At 33.6% G+C, this 16,953-nt stretch overlaps 1 protein-coding gene across 3 annotated transcripts in view; it reads right to left on the minus strand.

Annotated features, from left to right (window-relative positions):
• TUBGCP3 (tubulin gamma complex associated protein 3) overlaps positions 1 to 16,953 on the minus strand; it is a 160,238-nt gene that overhangs the window by 6,055 nt on the left and 137,230 nt on the right. For all 3 annotated transcript variants that reach the window (XM_056807509.1, XM_007501273.3, XM_056807510.1), the window contains 3 exons: positions 13,049 to 13,137; positions 12,739 to 12,870; positions 5,792 to 5,932 (listed from right to left, as the gene is read on the minus strand). In XM_056807509.1, the coding sequence (XP_056663487.1) occupies positions 5,792 to 5,932; positions 12,739 to 12,870; positions 13,049 to 13,137 (362 nt within the window). The remainder of the gene's footprint in view (positions 1 to 5,791; positions 5,933 to 12,738; positions 12,871 to 13,048; positions 13,138 to 16,953) is intronic.

The following is a 16,953-nucleotide window of genomic DNA, read 5'->3' on the forward strand; positions in this document are numbered from 1 at the left end:
TCCTTTTAACTATTACTCGTTACCTAGAACTAATCTATTTTTTAAAAAATCTAAAACTAACTCACAATACTAATGCAACTATGCTTCATTTTCAAATAAGAGAGATAAGAACACATGACCCTCTTTTCTTTACTATGGGCATGAAATAACTTAATAATGTGGACAGCTTTTTAAAGAAAAGAGTAAAACTCTAGAGCATGAAAAACTAACAGTACCAGGAGAGGGGGAAATTTTCAAGAAGAATTTTTAAAAATTATATTTTGATACAGAATATTTTCTTCTATTTGTGCCTAAATTCACTATCCTAATACTCCTAATTTCCAATGGCATCTTTTGGCTTAAAAAGCAGGCTTTAAAATTATTCCCAGGTCTATACTAATTGGAAGGAGTCTTCTTAAGTTCTTCAAGGCTAGAAGCATTGGACTGAGCATAGATTAGTTCCTATTATGCTTATGATTATAAGTATATCTTCTTAGAAAAGACTAGACTGGTCAGATGAAGCAAGTGTACAGAAAAAATTTGAAATTCTGATGAATCTACATTTTCATCAGAAAACCATCTGTACTCTCCATTACAATGGCCAAACAACCAGAAAATATTGGGGGTAGCCATCAAATTGAGTCCAATGCATGTCAATATTCAAAAATTATAAACCTATTTATAAGAGTAATTTATCATTACATTCTAGCATTGTAGTGCTGTAATACTTATCAAGGCACTTCAATGAGACATGTTGAATAGTTATAACTATTATGGCAGCACTCAGTGTGGACATCAAGTAATTTTAACCATAATAATCTTCTCAAACCAGAAAATTCAATGAGATTGACAACAATTTGGCAATATTCGTTTCCCGTAGAAGCTGAACAAAGAACTATCTGGTTTCTAGTCTATTAGGACTATGGTATACTTGAAAGAAAACAGGATCTTAATTCTAAAGATTTGGTTTGAATTCTGCCTTTGAATTAACTACCTATAGGATCTCACCTTACCATTCTGGGCTTCAGTTTTTTAATCTGTAAAGTGAATGGGTTTGATTCAAATTAATTGAATAATCATTTATTAAAGTTTGGTCTAGATAGACCAGCTAAACACTGGATTACATGATATTTAATGTCATTTCTGGTTCATCTTATAATCACCAGATGAATTACAAAGTATAACCCTTGAAAAAAATTAAATTATACTCAGGGAAAAATCATTTTCCTTATGTTCTGACATAAAATAAGCTATTAATATCCCATGGGGTCAAAGGAATTAAAGAAACAATTTTCCAAAGAAGAAGGGTAAACTATCCACAACCGAAGAAATGCTCAAAATCATAAAGAAATTCAAAATATAACCACTACAGGTTATCATCTTATATCTATCAAAACTAGCAAGGATGGGAAAAAATGATAGTAAAGGGCCTGATGGAAAATAAACATACAAATTTAGAGCTGATAGAGCTATGAATTGGCCCAACAATTCTCTAACTTGTACCTGATAAAGAAAATGTCAACATGCTTTAATCAGTGCTTGGCACATAGTAAGTGCTTTTTTCATTTATTTCATTAATACATTCTTTTTTAAATTCAATTTTATTTTCAATTCCAGATTCTCTCCCTCTCCCGCCCAGTGAGAAGGCAAGAAATACAAAATCCATTATGAATATGAAATCATACAAAATAAATTTCTTCATTAGCTATATGGGAGCGGGTACAAGAAAAAGAAAGAAAAACTATGTCTCAAATTGTACTCTGAGCTGATCAGTTCTCTCTCCATCTAAAGACAGATAGGATTTTCCTTCATAAATTCTTTGTAAATGTTGACTATTTATTATGTTGACTACAGTTCTAAGGGATTAAGAATTGATTATCTTTACAATATTGTCATTCTATTTCATTTTTCCTGGGTTTTTCTGAATCTATTTCCTTAATGATTTCTTCGAGCATAATTGTATTCCGTTACATTCCTATACCATAACCTATTTGACCATTCCCTCAGTTTTTGATTCTTTGCCACCACAAAAAGAGGTTCTCAAAATAATATTGTATATTTGGGTTCTTTTCCTTTTTTCCTTGATCTCTTTGAGGTTGAAACTTACCAGTAGTATTGCTGGGTCAAAGGGTAAGCACAATTTAATAGTTTTTTGGGAATAGTTTAAAATTGTTTTGTCGAATGGCTGGACCAGTTCACAGTTCCACCAATTGCGAATTAGCGTATCATATTTTTTCATATTTCCTCTAGCATTTGTCATATTCCTTTACTTTCATGTTAGCCAACCTCAGAATTGATTTAATTTGAATTTTTCTATTAATTGATGATTTAGAGCATTTTTATATAAATACTGACATCGTTGATTTCTTTTTTCTACTATTCTTTCAGTGATACAATTCTCCCAACTTTTTGTTATTTTCCGATAAAAAATCTTTGGTTATGAAGTTTTCTTGAAGTCAAACCACATTACTAGTCAGACTAGGGGTAAAAATATTCCTTCCCTTGCCATCTGAAGTAATTAAAAACACAACTCTAGAGACTTTGTTAAAATGTAAAAAGGATAAAGTCAAAGAAAAGAAAATGTGCACACAGAGTACAAAGTGTGATGGTATAGAAATATGGAATATGAAGAAAAGAAAATTTAAAAATATGGAAGTAAAATAATTTTATAATGTGTGCTAAGGCCTAGAGAGATTAAATGATTTGTCTAATGTTTCAGACATTAGTAGTAAAAGCAGGACTTGAATATAAGAATAATGATACAATTGTATCCCTAACAATTAGATGTTGATATGGAAACACTATACCTATCTCAGATTTGGGAAAAAGTGGTAGGACCACAGGTAGATTTCTAAAAGGAGAAAAAGTGAAGCAATAGAGAACCAAAATGATAGAAGGGATTTGAGGCAAGGGAATTAAAGACTATTGAAATTGATGACCTGATGATCTTAAGGTGTGATGTGGCACACTTTGCCCTTCTGGGTTGGGAAAATATTCTGCTATGGTCTACCTAAGAGATTAGAGCTTGGTTCTGTCATTGATGTTGTTTTTCATATGTGAATGGACCACTCCCCTGAGAAGGAAGGGGCAGATAAAGTCATGTGTAGCACACTGAATACAAAATTGGAATTGGGAATGCCATGTATATTCAAAAGCTCACTGACTCTGGAAGTTCATCAGTTCAATTCAGTTTAGTTCAGCCTGAATAGAGAGTTAGGATAGCTCAAAAGGAGTACACAGTCAAAAATAAGACACTTTTAGTCTGAGAGAGAATCTTATACCATGTGCAGAATGGGAAAAATCAAGTTCAGAAAGGGCATAGAAGCTGAGCCTTAATGTCCTATACCAAAGAAATTAATGTCAGTTTCAAAAGATAAAGGAAAGAGCAAAACCACCAATATGACTAGGGAAATTTTATTTTAGGCAGGCCAACCAGAAAGAAAGTGGAATAGAGACAACAGATTGAAGTAAAAGCTAAACCTAGAGGAGAAACTAAAGAGATATTAAGATAAGGGTGATAATACTCAAGGCTAGAATTCCAAGAAGATAGTTTTAGAGGTCACAAGGTAAAATACAAAATTTTATATTTTTGAGAACTGACAGAAGAAAAGGTTCTTTCTAAGTTCAAGACCAACAAATACCATTGAAGTAATCCATTGCCTAAAGCCCAACAGGAGACACTACAGTGAAGGGGCACTAAGCCAGAGGTTTTTACTTCAAGAAGTCTGGAAGAGAGCCTAGAAAATTGAGACATTGTCTTGTTGGGTCAAATGGACCAGAGAGTACACTACATTCAATCTAATATTAAGAAAAGGCCTAGAAGCAGAGTCTGTGAGGAATAAAGAGGAAAGTAGGGAAAACAAGGCCCAGTTTTCAGAAGCTGATATATGGGACCATGACTCTTATGAACAACTAAATTAACAACTGTTATCGCTTTCGCCACTGTGCCTCGCCTAGCTACTGTTATAATGTGTGCCTAGTATAAACTAACCTCATGTGGATGTACTGTTTCTAAGGTACCAAGCAAGAAAGAGGGGAAAATGTCTGTTCCTCCAAAGAACCCAAGATGGGTAATTTCAAAATCCAGGAAAGGAAGTGACAGTGAGAAAAGCCAAATATCAATGAGACAAATGGTGGTGGTTGGGGGGGAGGGGGGGAGACAAGGGACCTGCTATTAGAAGAAAAAATTCACCTCATAAAGTTGAGAAGTACCCTGAATTCCATGGTAAGTTCTAGTGCTATCCACTATTCACCTTTGCATGGCAATTTAAGATTATATCTTATTTTTAAAAGTAGAAAAAGGTCATATAGAATATATAGTGAAGAGTACCTTTTGGGAACCTTCTGAAAAACCAAAATGATGAATTATGTAGAATCAGAGGGTAAGTAGTTACTATGACTTGCTTCATTATTTTTGTCATATTACATTTATTTTGTCACAGGCTTAGTTTATAATCTCTTACATGTCTTCTTGTATATGTTCTTCAAAAAATTTTCAATTTATCTCCACTACTAAATTATATTTATGTAGTGCTTGAAATTTAAATGCTTTCTTCAGAGTCCTATAAAATAGGTATTGCACCTCCAATATTATTATCCTCATTTTACATCCTTATTTTACAAATGAGGAAACTGAGGTTCGAATTATATAATTTGTCCAGGATCACACAGGTAGGAAGGCTAGATTTGAACTAAGAACTCCTATCTCCTGGCCTGGTTCTCCATCCACTGAGCCATCTAGTTGCCCTTGCCTAATATGTTTAATAGTGCTCCTAGTCTACTAAATGAAATAATTTCTTGGGTATAACACCAATTTCAAGATTCCCTTTTGTGTCCTAAATACAGTTGTGTAAAATATACTAAAGAAGTCTAATTGTACTATTTATGCAATCTGTGCCATTCAAATGAGTTTTACAGGGAATCATCAACTCAGACACAATGGATCATCATGTTATCATTCCACCAAATAGAATAAAATATAACAGGGATTTTGATAGTCAAACTTGTTAAATAGTTTTTAGAATCCAGACTTATTAAAGGCATCAGTTTGGTGGAGAGGAGAAAGGAGAAACTAAGGTCATTGTAATAAATGTGTTTCAATATTATACATATCCCATACTTCTCTTGTATCTGCTATGTGGTAATAAGTTCATTTTATTAGTCAGCTTTCTATACTACCAATGTAACTCACTACAAAATAAAAGTTCTATATTACAACCAACCCTGATAAATATCTTGCCACTAACAGCAAACAACAGGATGAACTATAGTTGTTCTAAATTTTCTTGCCTTTATCTTAAATTATAATGAATATAATGTGGAAGAAAAACACCTGATTGATCCCATGGTTTGATGGGGATGTGATGTTAAAAGTCCACTCTATCGCAAACATGAATAACATGGAAATAGGTTTTGAACAATGATACATGTATAACCGAGTGGAATTGCTTGTCAACTACGGAGGGAGAAGAAAAGGGGTGGGAAAAACCATGAATCATGTAACCATGGAAAAATATTCTAAATAAATTCAAAAAAATAAAATAAAAAATAAATAACCCTAACCAAAAAATTTAGCAGGAGTGTCATCAGATTTATTCATGTTTATGACTGAAGCAAAGGTTTTTAAAAGGAAGTTCCTATTATCCAAAGTCCATTCATAAAGATTTTTCAACCACAGAAACTCTCAAAAACTATGATGGGTTCTTCTCAAAGTCTCAAAGACTAAGAAGGGTTGCAATTTGCATTAGTGTAGAGAATATCCATACCAATAAAGTCCTAAAGAACTGAAGTGCAATTTCAAAAGTATATATACCTCAATTTCATTTTGTTTTTTCTTTTCCTCAAATTGCAATCTCCGTTGTAGCTCTTCCAAAGCAGCTCTATATATTGCATCTTGAGCATTCTGAAGTTCAATAATTTGATCAAATACAGCTCGAAGTTGATTTAAAAGGACCTGGGAGATTAAGAGAATCAAGATTTCATTTTTACAACTAGCAACATTGATGTGAGCTGTAGTATTAATTTTTTTAAAATATCCATCAACAAAAGGGAAAGTGAAAAGACTAATCAATTAATTTAATGTACAATTTTTAAAATCTTGGAAAATCACAGAAGCAAAAACTAATAAAATATTAAAACGGCCTTAAATATATACCAAATTGTATCAAAAATGAAAAAGAATTTAAAACAATTAAACAAGATATAAAGGGAAATCAGAAACTATTTTGCCAAATTGTATACCAACAAAATGGATAGCTTAAATAAAATAGAAACAATATCTACAAAAGCACAAAATACACACCTTAATAAAAGATCTAAATTTAAATATTAGCTATTATAAACAACAATAACAACAACAAAAAACAAGACATAAATGAACTTCAAGAATTAAACCTCCAAGGCAGGATAAATTTACAAGTAAATTCTGTCAACCAAAGAGTAATTAATTCCAATATTATACAAAGGTTTTATGAAATATAAAACAGAAAAAGAAATTGCTACACCAAACTAAAAAAGATTTTATTAAGCTAAAAAAAATCATCTTTAGGAACAAAAGGATAAGAAGTTGAAGGGAAATAATGAAAAAAAGTGGGAAAGGAGGCCTAGCAAATTAAATCTCAAACTATATTACAAAATAGCAATCAGCAGGGTACTGGTAAAAAAAAAAATTCCAGTCAGTAGAATATATTAAGGATTGTGGAAAGGAAAGCTGAATCAAGCTTTGGATTTTCTGCCCCTGAGGTGGAGCAAATAGCAGTTGGAATGTTAGAGTGAAGATTGATGGACAGTGATGACAGTTGGTGGGGAGAGGGTGACTTGAAGAGTGACAGTTGCTCTCAAGGTTACTCTTTCCTGGCCCTTGGACTGGAAGGAGAGCTCTCTCCCTGTCTCTGGATAGAAGTACCTCTATTCCTAGATAATTCCCAACTGTGTGCTCTATCTGGATTCCTGTGATCATGTCATCAATAAAAGGGATTTAAGGAGCAGTTTGAATTTAAGGCCTGTCTTTAGGGGTGCTAGCCTGAAGAGACAGGCCCAACTAGCTCTGAAGGTCAGAATATTTTCTTCCTCTTGCTGTCTACTGCTAAGACTTTGGACTTAAGAAAGCTAGCCTAGATTAGCATAGACAGGAATAAAAGAAACCCTCCACCAGCCTGTGAGGCCTAGCCTCAGCTCAAAAACCCAAGCTGGGGAAAAGTATAGGGAACCCCTCTTCCCTCTACCCTGATACCTTCCCAAACCAAACTTGTTATTAAATTCATCTTGAGTTAAATAACCCATAGTCAGATAGGAGGACTGTCATTTCAGGGGAACATAGAGGGAACAGAACCTAAGGAGAGCCATTCACCCATAAGGTCCTTATCAGACCCTTGCTGGGTGATCTTGGTCTGGGGGGAGGTTCGAACCCTCAGGAGGGTCCTTGCTTACCCCTGCTCTGGTGTATCTTCAACATCAATCAATAGAGAAGACATCCCTCAGGCTATCATAGTTGGCCCATTTCTAGGGAACCCCATTTTTCAAAGAAAACCTCTCAGCAGAGGGGATCTCTCTCCTTTTACCTCATCAGCATCCATATTCCCTCTATCTCTTCAACTCCTCCATTCCCTGTTACAAAACCTTCCTTATTCCCTATACCTCTTCAATCCTCTACAGTTCCTTTAACTATTACAGGATACAACATTCAGAAGCAAATAATCCTAGTAGCTTAGTGTTTGATTAACCCAAAGAGTTCACATACTGGGGTCACTTTCCAACAAAAATTGTTGGACAAACTTGAGTCTAGCAGAAATCATATGCCAAAACAAACTATAAATAAGATAACTGACTTAGACATAAAAGATGAAATCCTAAGAAAATCTGAAGAGAAAGGAAAAAATATATCTTTTAAAACTATTAATAAGGGAAGAGTTCATTCAACAGTCTACACAAACAAAACCAATGCAGCTAAATAAAACATGTAATGGGGTGGGGGGATCATTGTAGCAAGCTTCTCTAATAAAGATCTCTTATTCCAGATATATAATATATAGAATATTGATTCAAATTATTAGAAAAGTACTTCATTCTTTAGTAGATAAATGATCAAATGATGTGAACTGGAAATATTCAAAGAAAAATAAATCTATTTAACAACCATATGAAAAAATGCCCCAAAGCACTACTGATTAAAGATATGTAAATAAAAGCAAACCTGGAATTTCACCTCTCATCTATTATATCGGCAAAGATGACAAAGTTATTAGGGAAGCTGTGGAAAAGCAGGAATATTAATGTACTATTAGTATAATTGTGAAATAGTACACACAGCCATTCTGGAGAGCAATTTGGAATAATGCCCTAATCACTAAACTCTGCTGACCTCTTTACACAATGATATCATTAATAGGTTTAAAAATTCCAAAGAAATTTTAAAACGAGGAAAAAGATACATATGTACAAAAATAGTTAAATAGTAGTTTATTTTGTAGTAGCAAAAAACATGGAAACTAAAGGGGTATCCATCAATTAATGGATAGCTAAACAAATTCTCCTATATGAATGTAATAGGATATTACTGCACAAAACAGATGATTTCAAAGAAACCTGGAAAGGCCTACATGAAATGATTCAAAACAAAGTGAATGGAATCAGAAGAACAATAATACAAAGAAAAGTAACTTTAAAAGATGTAAAAATTCTGATTAATGTAATGATCAAGTACCACAATAATTAAGTATCAACACTGTGGTGATAGATTCAAGATGTAAGGTGAAGAAAAAGAAATTCATTTTTATTCTTGAACAATGAGGGAATTTGTTTTTGCTTGGCTATGCTTATTTATTACAAGGGCTTCATTTTTATTTTTGTTGTGGTATCAACACAACTGGTCCTGTTACAGTGAGGAGGAGAATGGGAAAAAAGGGGGATAGGTACAGGTTTTCAGAAAAAAGAAACCCTTTCAGAAGAAAGGGAAGCAACATTTTAAAAAACTACATAGGAGACAGCCTGAAGATGAAAAGAATAACTAACAAGTATGACATATTACATGGAAACTGTTCAATAATAAAGACCCACAGTTTCACATTTAATCTCTTTTTCTATTCTACTATGTATAATAAAAATTATTTTGTGTTTGTTAAATTCAGAATTTTTAAAATTATAACACACAGGTAGAGTAATATTTGTGAGCTATAAGTAACAAGAAATGATTATTTCTCTGTCATAAGAGAAGCATGAACTTGCATGAGGTAAGCAGAATCAGGAAAACATATACACAATGACTACAACAAAGTATCAAAACAAAGCAATTAAAACTATGAAATGCTGTGAAATCCTTATAGACAAGGTTGGCATCAAAAACAAGCTATGAAAATTTACTTTCTCCATTATGGGGGGTGGGGGGAGAGAATGGGTTTGGAATGCTACATAGAGCAACTTTTTTTTTTTCAATGTGCTGGGTTAGTTTGGTTGAATCCTAGGCTTTCAGATACCTAGATCTTGAAAGCTGAAGGGGAAATCTCCTAAATTCACAGACAACCATTGGCAAGCAAAAAGTGTTGGGATTAGTTGTTGCTGTTGCTGTTGTTGTTTGTTTTACAGAGAGCTTAGATGTTTTCAATAAGCTCTTTTCATCACCCTTTTCATGAGATGGTACTACAATCCCTACTTCAATGCCCACAGCTCCTTTAAAAATACAAGAATAAATATGTCTCATTTATAGTTCTTTTTCAATTTGGGAGAGCTAAGTTAGTTCTGTGAATATGTCAGTATCTCCTCTTTGTAAGAGATTCTAATCTTAAGGGATGAGATTTACTTCATGAGCATTTTATAAAAGAGCAGAGGCTCAAAAGATATTTACTTAATCTGAACAATAAGATATTACTGTTTCACTTAAAAAATAGAAAAGTGTTACTAGTTGTCATTTTCCTAAAACCTTCACAGAAAGGGCCTATTGCTGCCATGGCAGAGATAATCTCTAGATCTTAAAGGTGATGCTGTAATACCTCAAGAATATAACTAAGACCTGGTGGCATATGACTGAAGGTGAGTGAAATGTCTTTATGGTGTGGGTGGCTGAAGGAAGTCATATGGACTGGAGCAGTAAAAGGCCAACAGTATAGATTTGGGAGGAATATTATTAGTCCATTCAAATTTGCAACAAACATTGTCTTCCACATACACAATCCATAGTTTTTCACCAACAGCAACAGGAGAAACTAACACAATTTGCAATGCTTGTAGTCTTTCTTTCAGTCTCTGCTTTAGAGGGTTGACTTTGAGATCATTTAAACCACATACCTCTTTTATAAAGTATAAAACTACAATAGGGAAATAGGTTAGATAAGAGCAACAGTAAAATGGTAGTTGTATATTACCAAGCACCAAACAAATGGAACAGGGTGATGATTTCCTAAGCAGATGAAAGTGTTAGTAAGGACATAGATTATTCTAGTAGTGGCTTCAACTATCCAGATATTTTCTTTCAATTATAGTCAAGGCAGCTGAAAAATTCTTGATCTGTCTTAATGATAATTTTCATCTTTTAGAAGGCAGAGAGCAGGTAAAATGAAAATTCCTTTCATATGTTTAACTCTGACCAATAAAGAACTAGTTGAAATAGAAATGACTGAAACTGTAGAAGGAAGTGACTACTCCATTTTAGAATTTTGATAGATGATCGAAGGATGATACCCAAAATAGTCCGACTCATTTGCAAGGTCTAGGAGAGAAAAATCTGAGGAAAGGTTAGTTAAGATGCCACAGACTTCTCTAGGGGAATGTGGCTCAAGATGGATGGGATTGCTCTTAGGAATTTAATTCCAACAATAAGGAAGAACTCAAACTTTCAGATCACATGTATAGAATGCAAATAGGTATGTATCAGTTCAAATGATTGATAACATAATTATATCTGGATTACTAAAGCACAGGATAAGCTAAGACTTCTGATGAATTTTATTAACCCTTACCTTCCATCTTGGAATCAATACTGGGTATTGGTTCCAAGGCAGAAGAGTAGTAAGGGCTAGGCAATGGGAGTTAAGTGACTTGCCCAGGGTCACACAGCTGGGAAGGGTCTGATGTCAGATTTGACTCTAGGACCTCCCATCTCTAGGCCTGGCTCTCAATTCACTGAGCTACCCAGCTGCCCCCCTTCTGATGAATTTTAAAAGCAACTAAAGGGGCTCTTTAACAAAATGTCTTGGGGAAGAGAAAGATCAAAATAGGACTAGAATTATTGTTGAGAGGTGGATGAAAATTATAATGGACATCAATAAGATACTGAACTATTTTCTTCCATATTTTCTATCAATCAAGCAGCAATTATTAAGGGTTTACTAAGTACTAAGCACTGTAGTAGGCACTCTATTAAAAAGGATGATCTTCACACTGGAAAGGAAGGAATGCCCAAGACAGGAAGATGTATTTACAAGGGCACACCTAGCAGCCTTCAATGAGTTCAAGCTACTAGACTTGGACAAATTATATTTATGTTACAATTGACATTGATGTCAATGTGAATACTAAGTCACTATTTACATTGGAGAAAAAAGAGGTACTGACCTAACTATGGAAAGGCAAATAATATCCCAATTTTCTGAAAAGGGAAGAAAGCAGATTCTTCAAAATGCAGGATAGTCATCTTGACTTAATTTCCTGACAAAATTCTAGAATATAGATTTGTGATCACTTTGAAAGATAACTAGTAATAACTATAGGCTGGGACAGATATAATAAAAATAACCTATAGTAGGACAGTCTCGATATTCTGTTTTTGGATAAAATTACTAGAGTAGATCAATAAAATGTGGTCTAGCATATCGGGATTTCATCTAAAGTTCTCATGACATCTTTTTGTATAAGATGGAAAGATATCAGACAACATGTTTCAAAAATTCTAAAACTTCTCTCTGTATTTGAAGTCTGCATATAGTTAATCCACATTTTGTCTAGTATCTTAAGAAATGCAGAATCAACCTGACCTTTTTTTGGTCATGAATTTAACCACCCTACTGATTTTTACTGTATTTTAAAATCAAACCAATTGTGCCCAACAGAGATTTCCTGAAGGCAGATCCCTACACTGCTATGAAGGAAGATATCTTCAAGCTATATAATTTCATTGCAAAATTGCTTTAGTTTTCAATTAACAAGAAAATACATGTAGGCCAGGGTATTCTATTCCCAAAATTACACTAGATAATTGTACTATATTTTAGAGAATCTAGGTAAGATGAACAACCTAGAGGAAAAGTAGCTTAGCAAAACAATATGCATGCCTAAAATAATGTAAATGGAAAGAAAAAGAAGGTAAAGGAGATAAGATGTGGAGTCTGATACAGGTAACATTTTGTTTTGTTCTGGTATATTACAAGTTGTTTTGTTCTAGTCTTGCCCTTCCTAATTCAAAACCATCTTTGATGATTAATTGGTCCATCAAAGAAACTAAACTTAAAACATCCTTTTTCTATTTTGAACAATATAATAGGATATTATTATTATACTTAGGAGATGAATAGGTATTATTATTCTTTACCATTTTAATATCTATTTTAGACATTTTAGAGCACATTCTTGTTTCACTACTATTGTTCCACTGCTGTTCAGTAACAGTGTTAACTTGAACATCAAACTTTAGTAAAAATGTTTTAATTATTATTAATGTAGCTGCAAAGAAATGTTTCCTACAATTTTCCATGTGGTACAAATCAAGAAAAGAAAACACCATCCATATCTTTTTTTTTTCCTAACAATCTGAAATACTAGATAAAGCCTTACTCTGGAGTCACTATCCAGGAGACAACGAGAGATGATAGTGTCCAAGAACACCTCATGTGCTGCAATGATGTGATCCAAATCTTGAGCTTGCTGGACTTTGTTCCAAAGTTCATCCCATGAACATTCAAGTACCTTAGTGGGTGGGAAAGAAGATAAGAATCAACATTGATTGAGTTGTACCCTTTCTAGCCCTTTAAGTCAGACAAAATAACACTTTCCTTGGGGGAAAAAAGATACTTATGTGATACATAACTAGCACAACACCTTACTTGCTTAAATCAAAAGAAAAAAATGGATGGTTAAATTGTACCTCAAATGTAATATAATACTGCATTTGATGAATGAAATGGACCATTTCTGATGCCAGAATGTGACACTGATGCAGCACCCCAGAGAACTCTGTAAAAGAAGTAAAAGAATTTATATGTTAAACACCAAACTCAGATGCACTTAAAACCAGCACTATCATGTCCTTTTCCCTTATGTGTCAAGGAATCACAAGCAATAATGCTAACCTACTCTAAAGAGGAAAAGACCTCTCTATAATCAATTTACATGCAATACAAGCTAAACAAAGGTTTGATTATCTAATCAAACAATATCATATGATCCCTCAGAACTAGAAGTATTGTTTCTCAGGTCTAAAAGATAGTGAAATAAAATAAAATTGTACGTAATATTTAGTTATTAAAATCTTATACCTATATCCTCTAATTCCTTGAACAAACACTGGCCCTACTTCATAGTTTCCTTACAATTAGTATACCTACTGTGCATGAGTGCATGAAACATTTACTATTTCCCTAGCTATTTGGAGATAAAAATGACATTTCTTCAAGGAACTGAAAAATGACCTTGCCACCTGAGAGAAATATGAACCTTTGAAACAGGTTAAGGATGAGTTCAGAGTCTGCTTTTATTCTTTATACGATTATAAAACCATCAAAAGGTTTGAAGGTCACCACTGAGCAGCAGTTCTCTGCTCACCACTGTTAATTTCTAGTACAAAGACCATAACAGCATATTATGTTACACTAAAGTATATGATGGATCAAATCAAAGATAAACCCACTAGAGTAATAATTACAAGAAAATGGGTCAAATTCGACATTTTTGAAAATCATATCCCAACTTTTTTTTCTTTGCTAGCTATTCAAGTAATCAAATAGTATGTACTTATATAATAAAGGTAAATGTTTAAGAAACCACTATCCTCTCTTTCCCCCTAAAGTTCCTACATAACCTACATTAAAACCAAAAATAAATGTAAAGGAAATGGTCTATCAGTTGTGAATTCTGATTTAAAAATTATACTAAATTTTAATACTTAAATATCTTTATAATCATACACATATACAACTAAGGTATGAACATATTAAACAGTACTTTGAACATATATTTAAAAATATTTGCTTATTGATATACACTATTTTAAAACTAACTTCTGAAGGGAGTGATTAAGTATCCTTTTTTTAGTGTGCTGATTGTCTGGTTTGTATGAGAGATATGATCATTACAGACCCGCTGATCATAATCTAAAACATAAATATTGAGGTACTAAAGTTTATGTGATATTCAAAAATCTATAAATATCTAAAATACATGAAGACAAAATAAAGACTATATATATTCTTTATGAAATACAAGTTCATATTTATAATCTATATATTTAGAAAAACAAAAGAGAGGGGCAAGAAGGAAGAGGTAATCACTTGGCTTCTGGTTGATTAGGCTTTACAGAAACATGTGGAATTGTTGAAAGATCCTTAAATGACAGAAAGAGGTTGATAATGTAGAAAAGAAAGTTATTTTATTTGAATGTGTCTAATGAAATATGAGAATATCCAGTTAGACAAAAGCATAGTTTAGAATTATAGTGTAGACTATTACTGGTATTTTAATTCATTGTTTTTTAGTGCTTCATAGAATCATAAAATGTCAGAAACAGACAAGATCTTAGAGATCACCTAAATCAATACTCTCATTTTCCTATTAGGAAAACTTAGAAGAGATAAAGTAACTTGTCCAAGATTAGTGGTAAAGGAAAGACCAGAGTCTGGTTTTCTGGCTTTTAGGTCAATGCTTTTCCACTACTACAGTAGACTCCCTTACTAAAACTAAAGGTAAAATATATAAAGGTAACTATAAACATTTAAGAAATTAATTACTTGGGGGAAAAGACACTAATTTCAATATTCACTGCTCAAGTCTTTTTCCTGTGTCATATAACACATAACATAGAGCCCACTATCCTCTAAGCATACAGATGTGCTCACATAATGTTGCCTCAATCTATGTCATTTAGCAAATTACACTGTTGATAACCAAAACCAACTCATGAAATTATACAAGCTCACCAGTATTATTGAGCTGACTGCCCATTTACAAAATTTATAGCACTGTACATATAGAAGAACAAAGTATCTTCTGCCATCCCTATAACATCATTTTGCATCACATCTTGTTTCCATGGACCCAATTACTGTTATATGGGGTATGCCTAAAGCTTCCATTTAATTAAATTCAAAAAGTGTTAATATTCAGTACCTACTTTGTGCAAGGCAATATGCTAAGTGCTAAAGGTATCAATGAACATGAAAGAGTGCCTATCCTCAAGGTGGTTACATTCTATTGGGGGAAATGCAGCAGATAAACAAGAAACAAAACCATTTAAGGAGGAAGAGAGTCCTACCAGGAAGATCAGAAAAAGTTTCTCACTGAATGTGGCACAAACTTAAAATCCCATCCAGCTGTCCAACCCAATGATTACTTTTGTTATCAGTCAAGCTGTTGCACCCTCTGGACCACCAGACTTCCAGAGACCATGCCCAGGAGGAGTTAATTCAATGAGTTTACTAACACTTACTTTGGGTTAAGCTGTCCTGATTGGTTTGAGTATAAACTCGATAAAGCTAAGGGGCCTCACACCAGGTTGTGCTTCATATCCAGATGTTGATACTAGTCATCTCTTTGTCAACTGGTCTGCCAATGCATACCTACCTTACATTTTCATTTCTTTCTCTGGGAAGTATAATCAAAGTAATATTCCCATTGAAAATAATACATTTGAAAGTGATAGTCAATCAACTACCCTAGGATTCATTCCTCTTCCCTAGAACATCCTAGAGTAAAGTATTCTTCCCTACAACTCATAGAATATAAGCTCTTTAAGGACAGGATTAGATCACTTTTGCATTTTTATCCATAGTGTTCAGCAAAATGCTTGATATATTGTAAATGCTTTTTCATCCATTCATTGAAGGAAGTTAGTGATTGTTGGAGGTAAAGGGAGTAATGGAGGGCATTATGGAGGGCAGTCTTTGAAAAAACATGGTCATGAGTTATGATGTCATTTTATAGTTATTCTCTAAGTAGGAAATCATTTATGAAAAACATCTCTCACTTTTCTATCTGCTTTGTAGTTTATCACTATTCACTGATATTTTACAAAGAGGAAAAAAGCTTAATGTCAACTAAGAAAATGGGATTGCAGAGCTGAACTATAGGGAAGGAAGGCAACAATTACAGTCAATAACCCTGAAGAGACCACCAGCTTGTCTCTCATGTTGAGGCCACATTCAAGTACAAAAAAGCTGCAAAAGCAGGGCTTGCATTGTTTCTATTTGTGAACGGAGCTTTATTATTAGTTGTGCTTTTTTTGGAGGAAGAGGTACAGACCTGTAACTTCACTGGCATAAGGACCTTTCATTATGGAAATTCCTCCTACTAATGCAGATCAAATCAGTGACTCACAATTTAAAATCTTAGCTGCCCTGAGATTTTCAGTTATCAGAGCCATCATCACAAAGCTCATTTCAGAGACAGACTTAAACTCAGGTTTCCTGACTCCAAAACTGCTCTTTATCCAATTAGTTAAGCCCACTAATATTATAGGCTTATGTGCAAAGCAGTTTCACATTTACCATTTTTTATTCTTGTTTAATCTATGAGGAAACAGGCAAAGAAATTAAGGGACTTGCTCATTGTTGCATAGATAATAAATAAGCAGAAATTCAAATCAGAATTTGAACCCATGTCTTATGACAAATTCCATTGCTCTTTCTACTACACCACAAGGCATTCCCAGGAAAGAGGGAACAGAAATTAGACAGGGCTATGTCATAGCAGGGTCACTAAATGAATCAGTCAACTCCTCCTCTGTTTGTATTTGTTTTCCCTCTTTTGTTAGTTTGCCCATCCAGCAAGAGGAAGAAG

This window comes from Monodelphis domestica, chromosome 8 (assembly GCF_027887165.1).
Source record: "Monodelphis domestica isolate mMonDom1 chromosome 8, mMonDom1.pri, whole genome shotgun sequence".
NCBI classification, from domain to species: Eukaryota; Metazoa; Chordata; class Mammalia; order Didelphimorphia; family Didelphidae; genus Monodelphis; species Monodelphis domestica.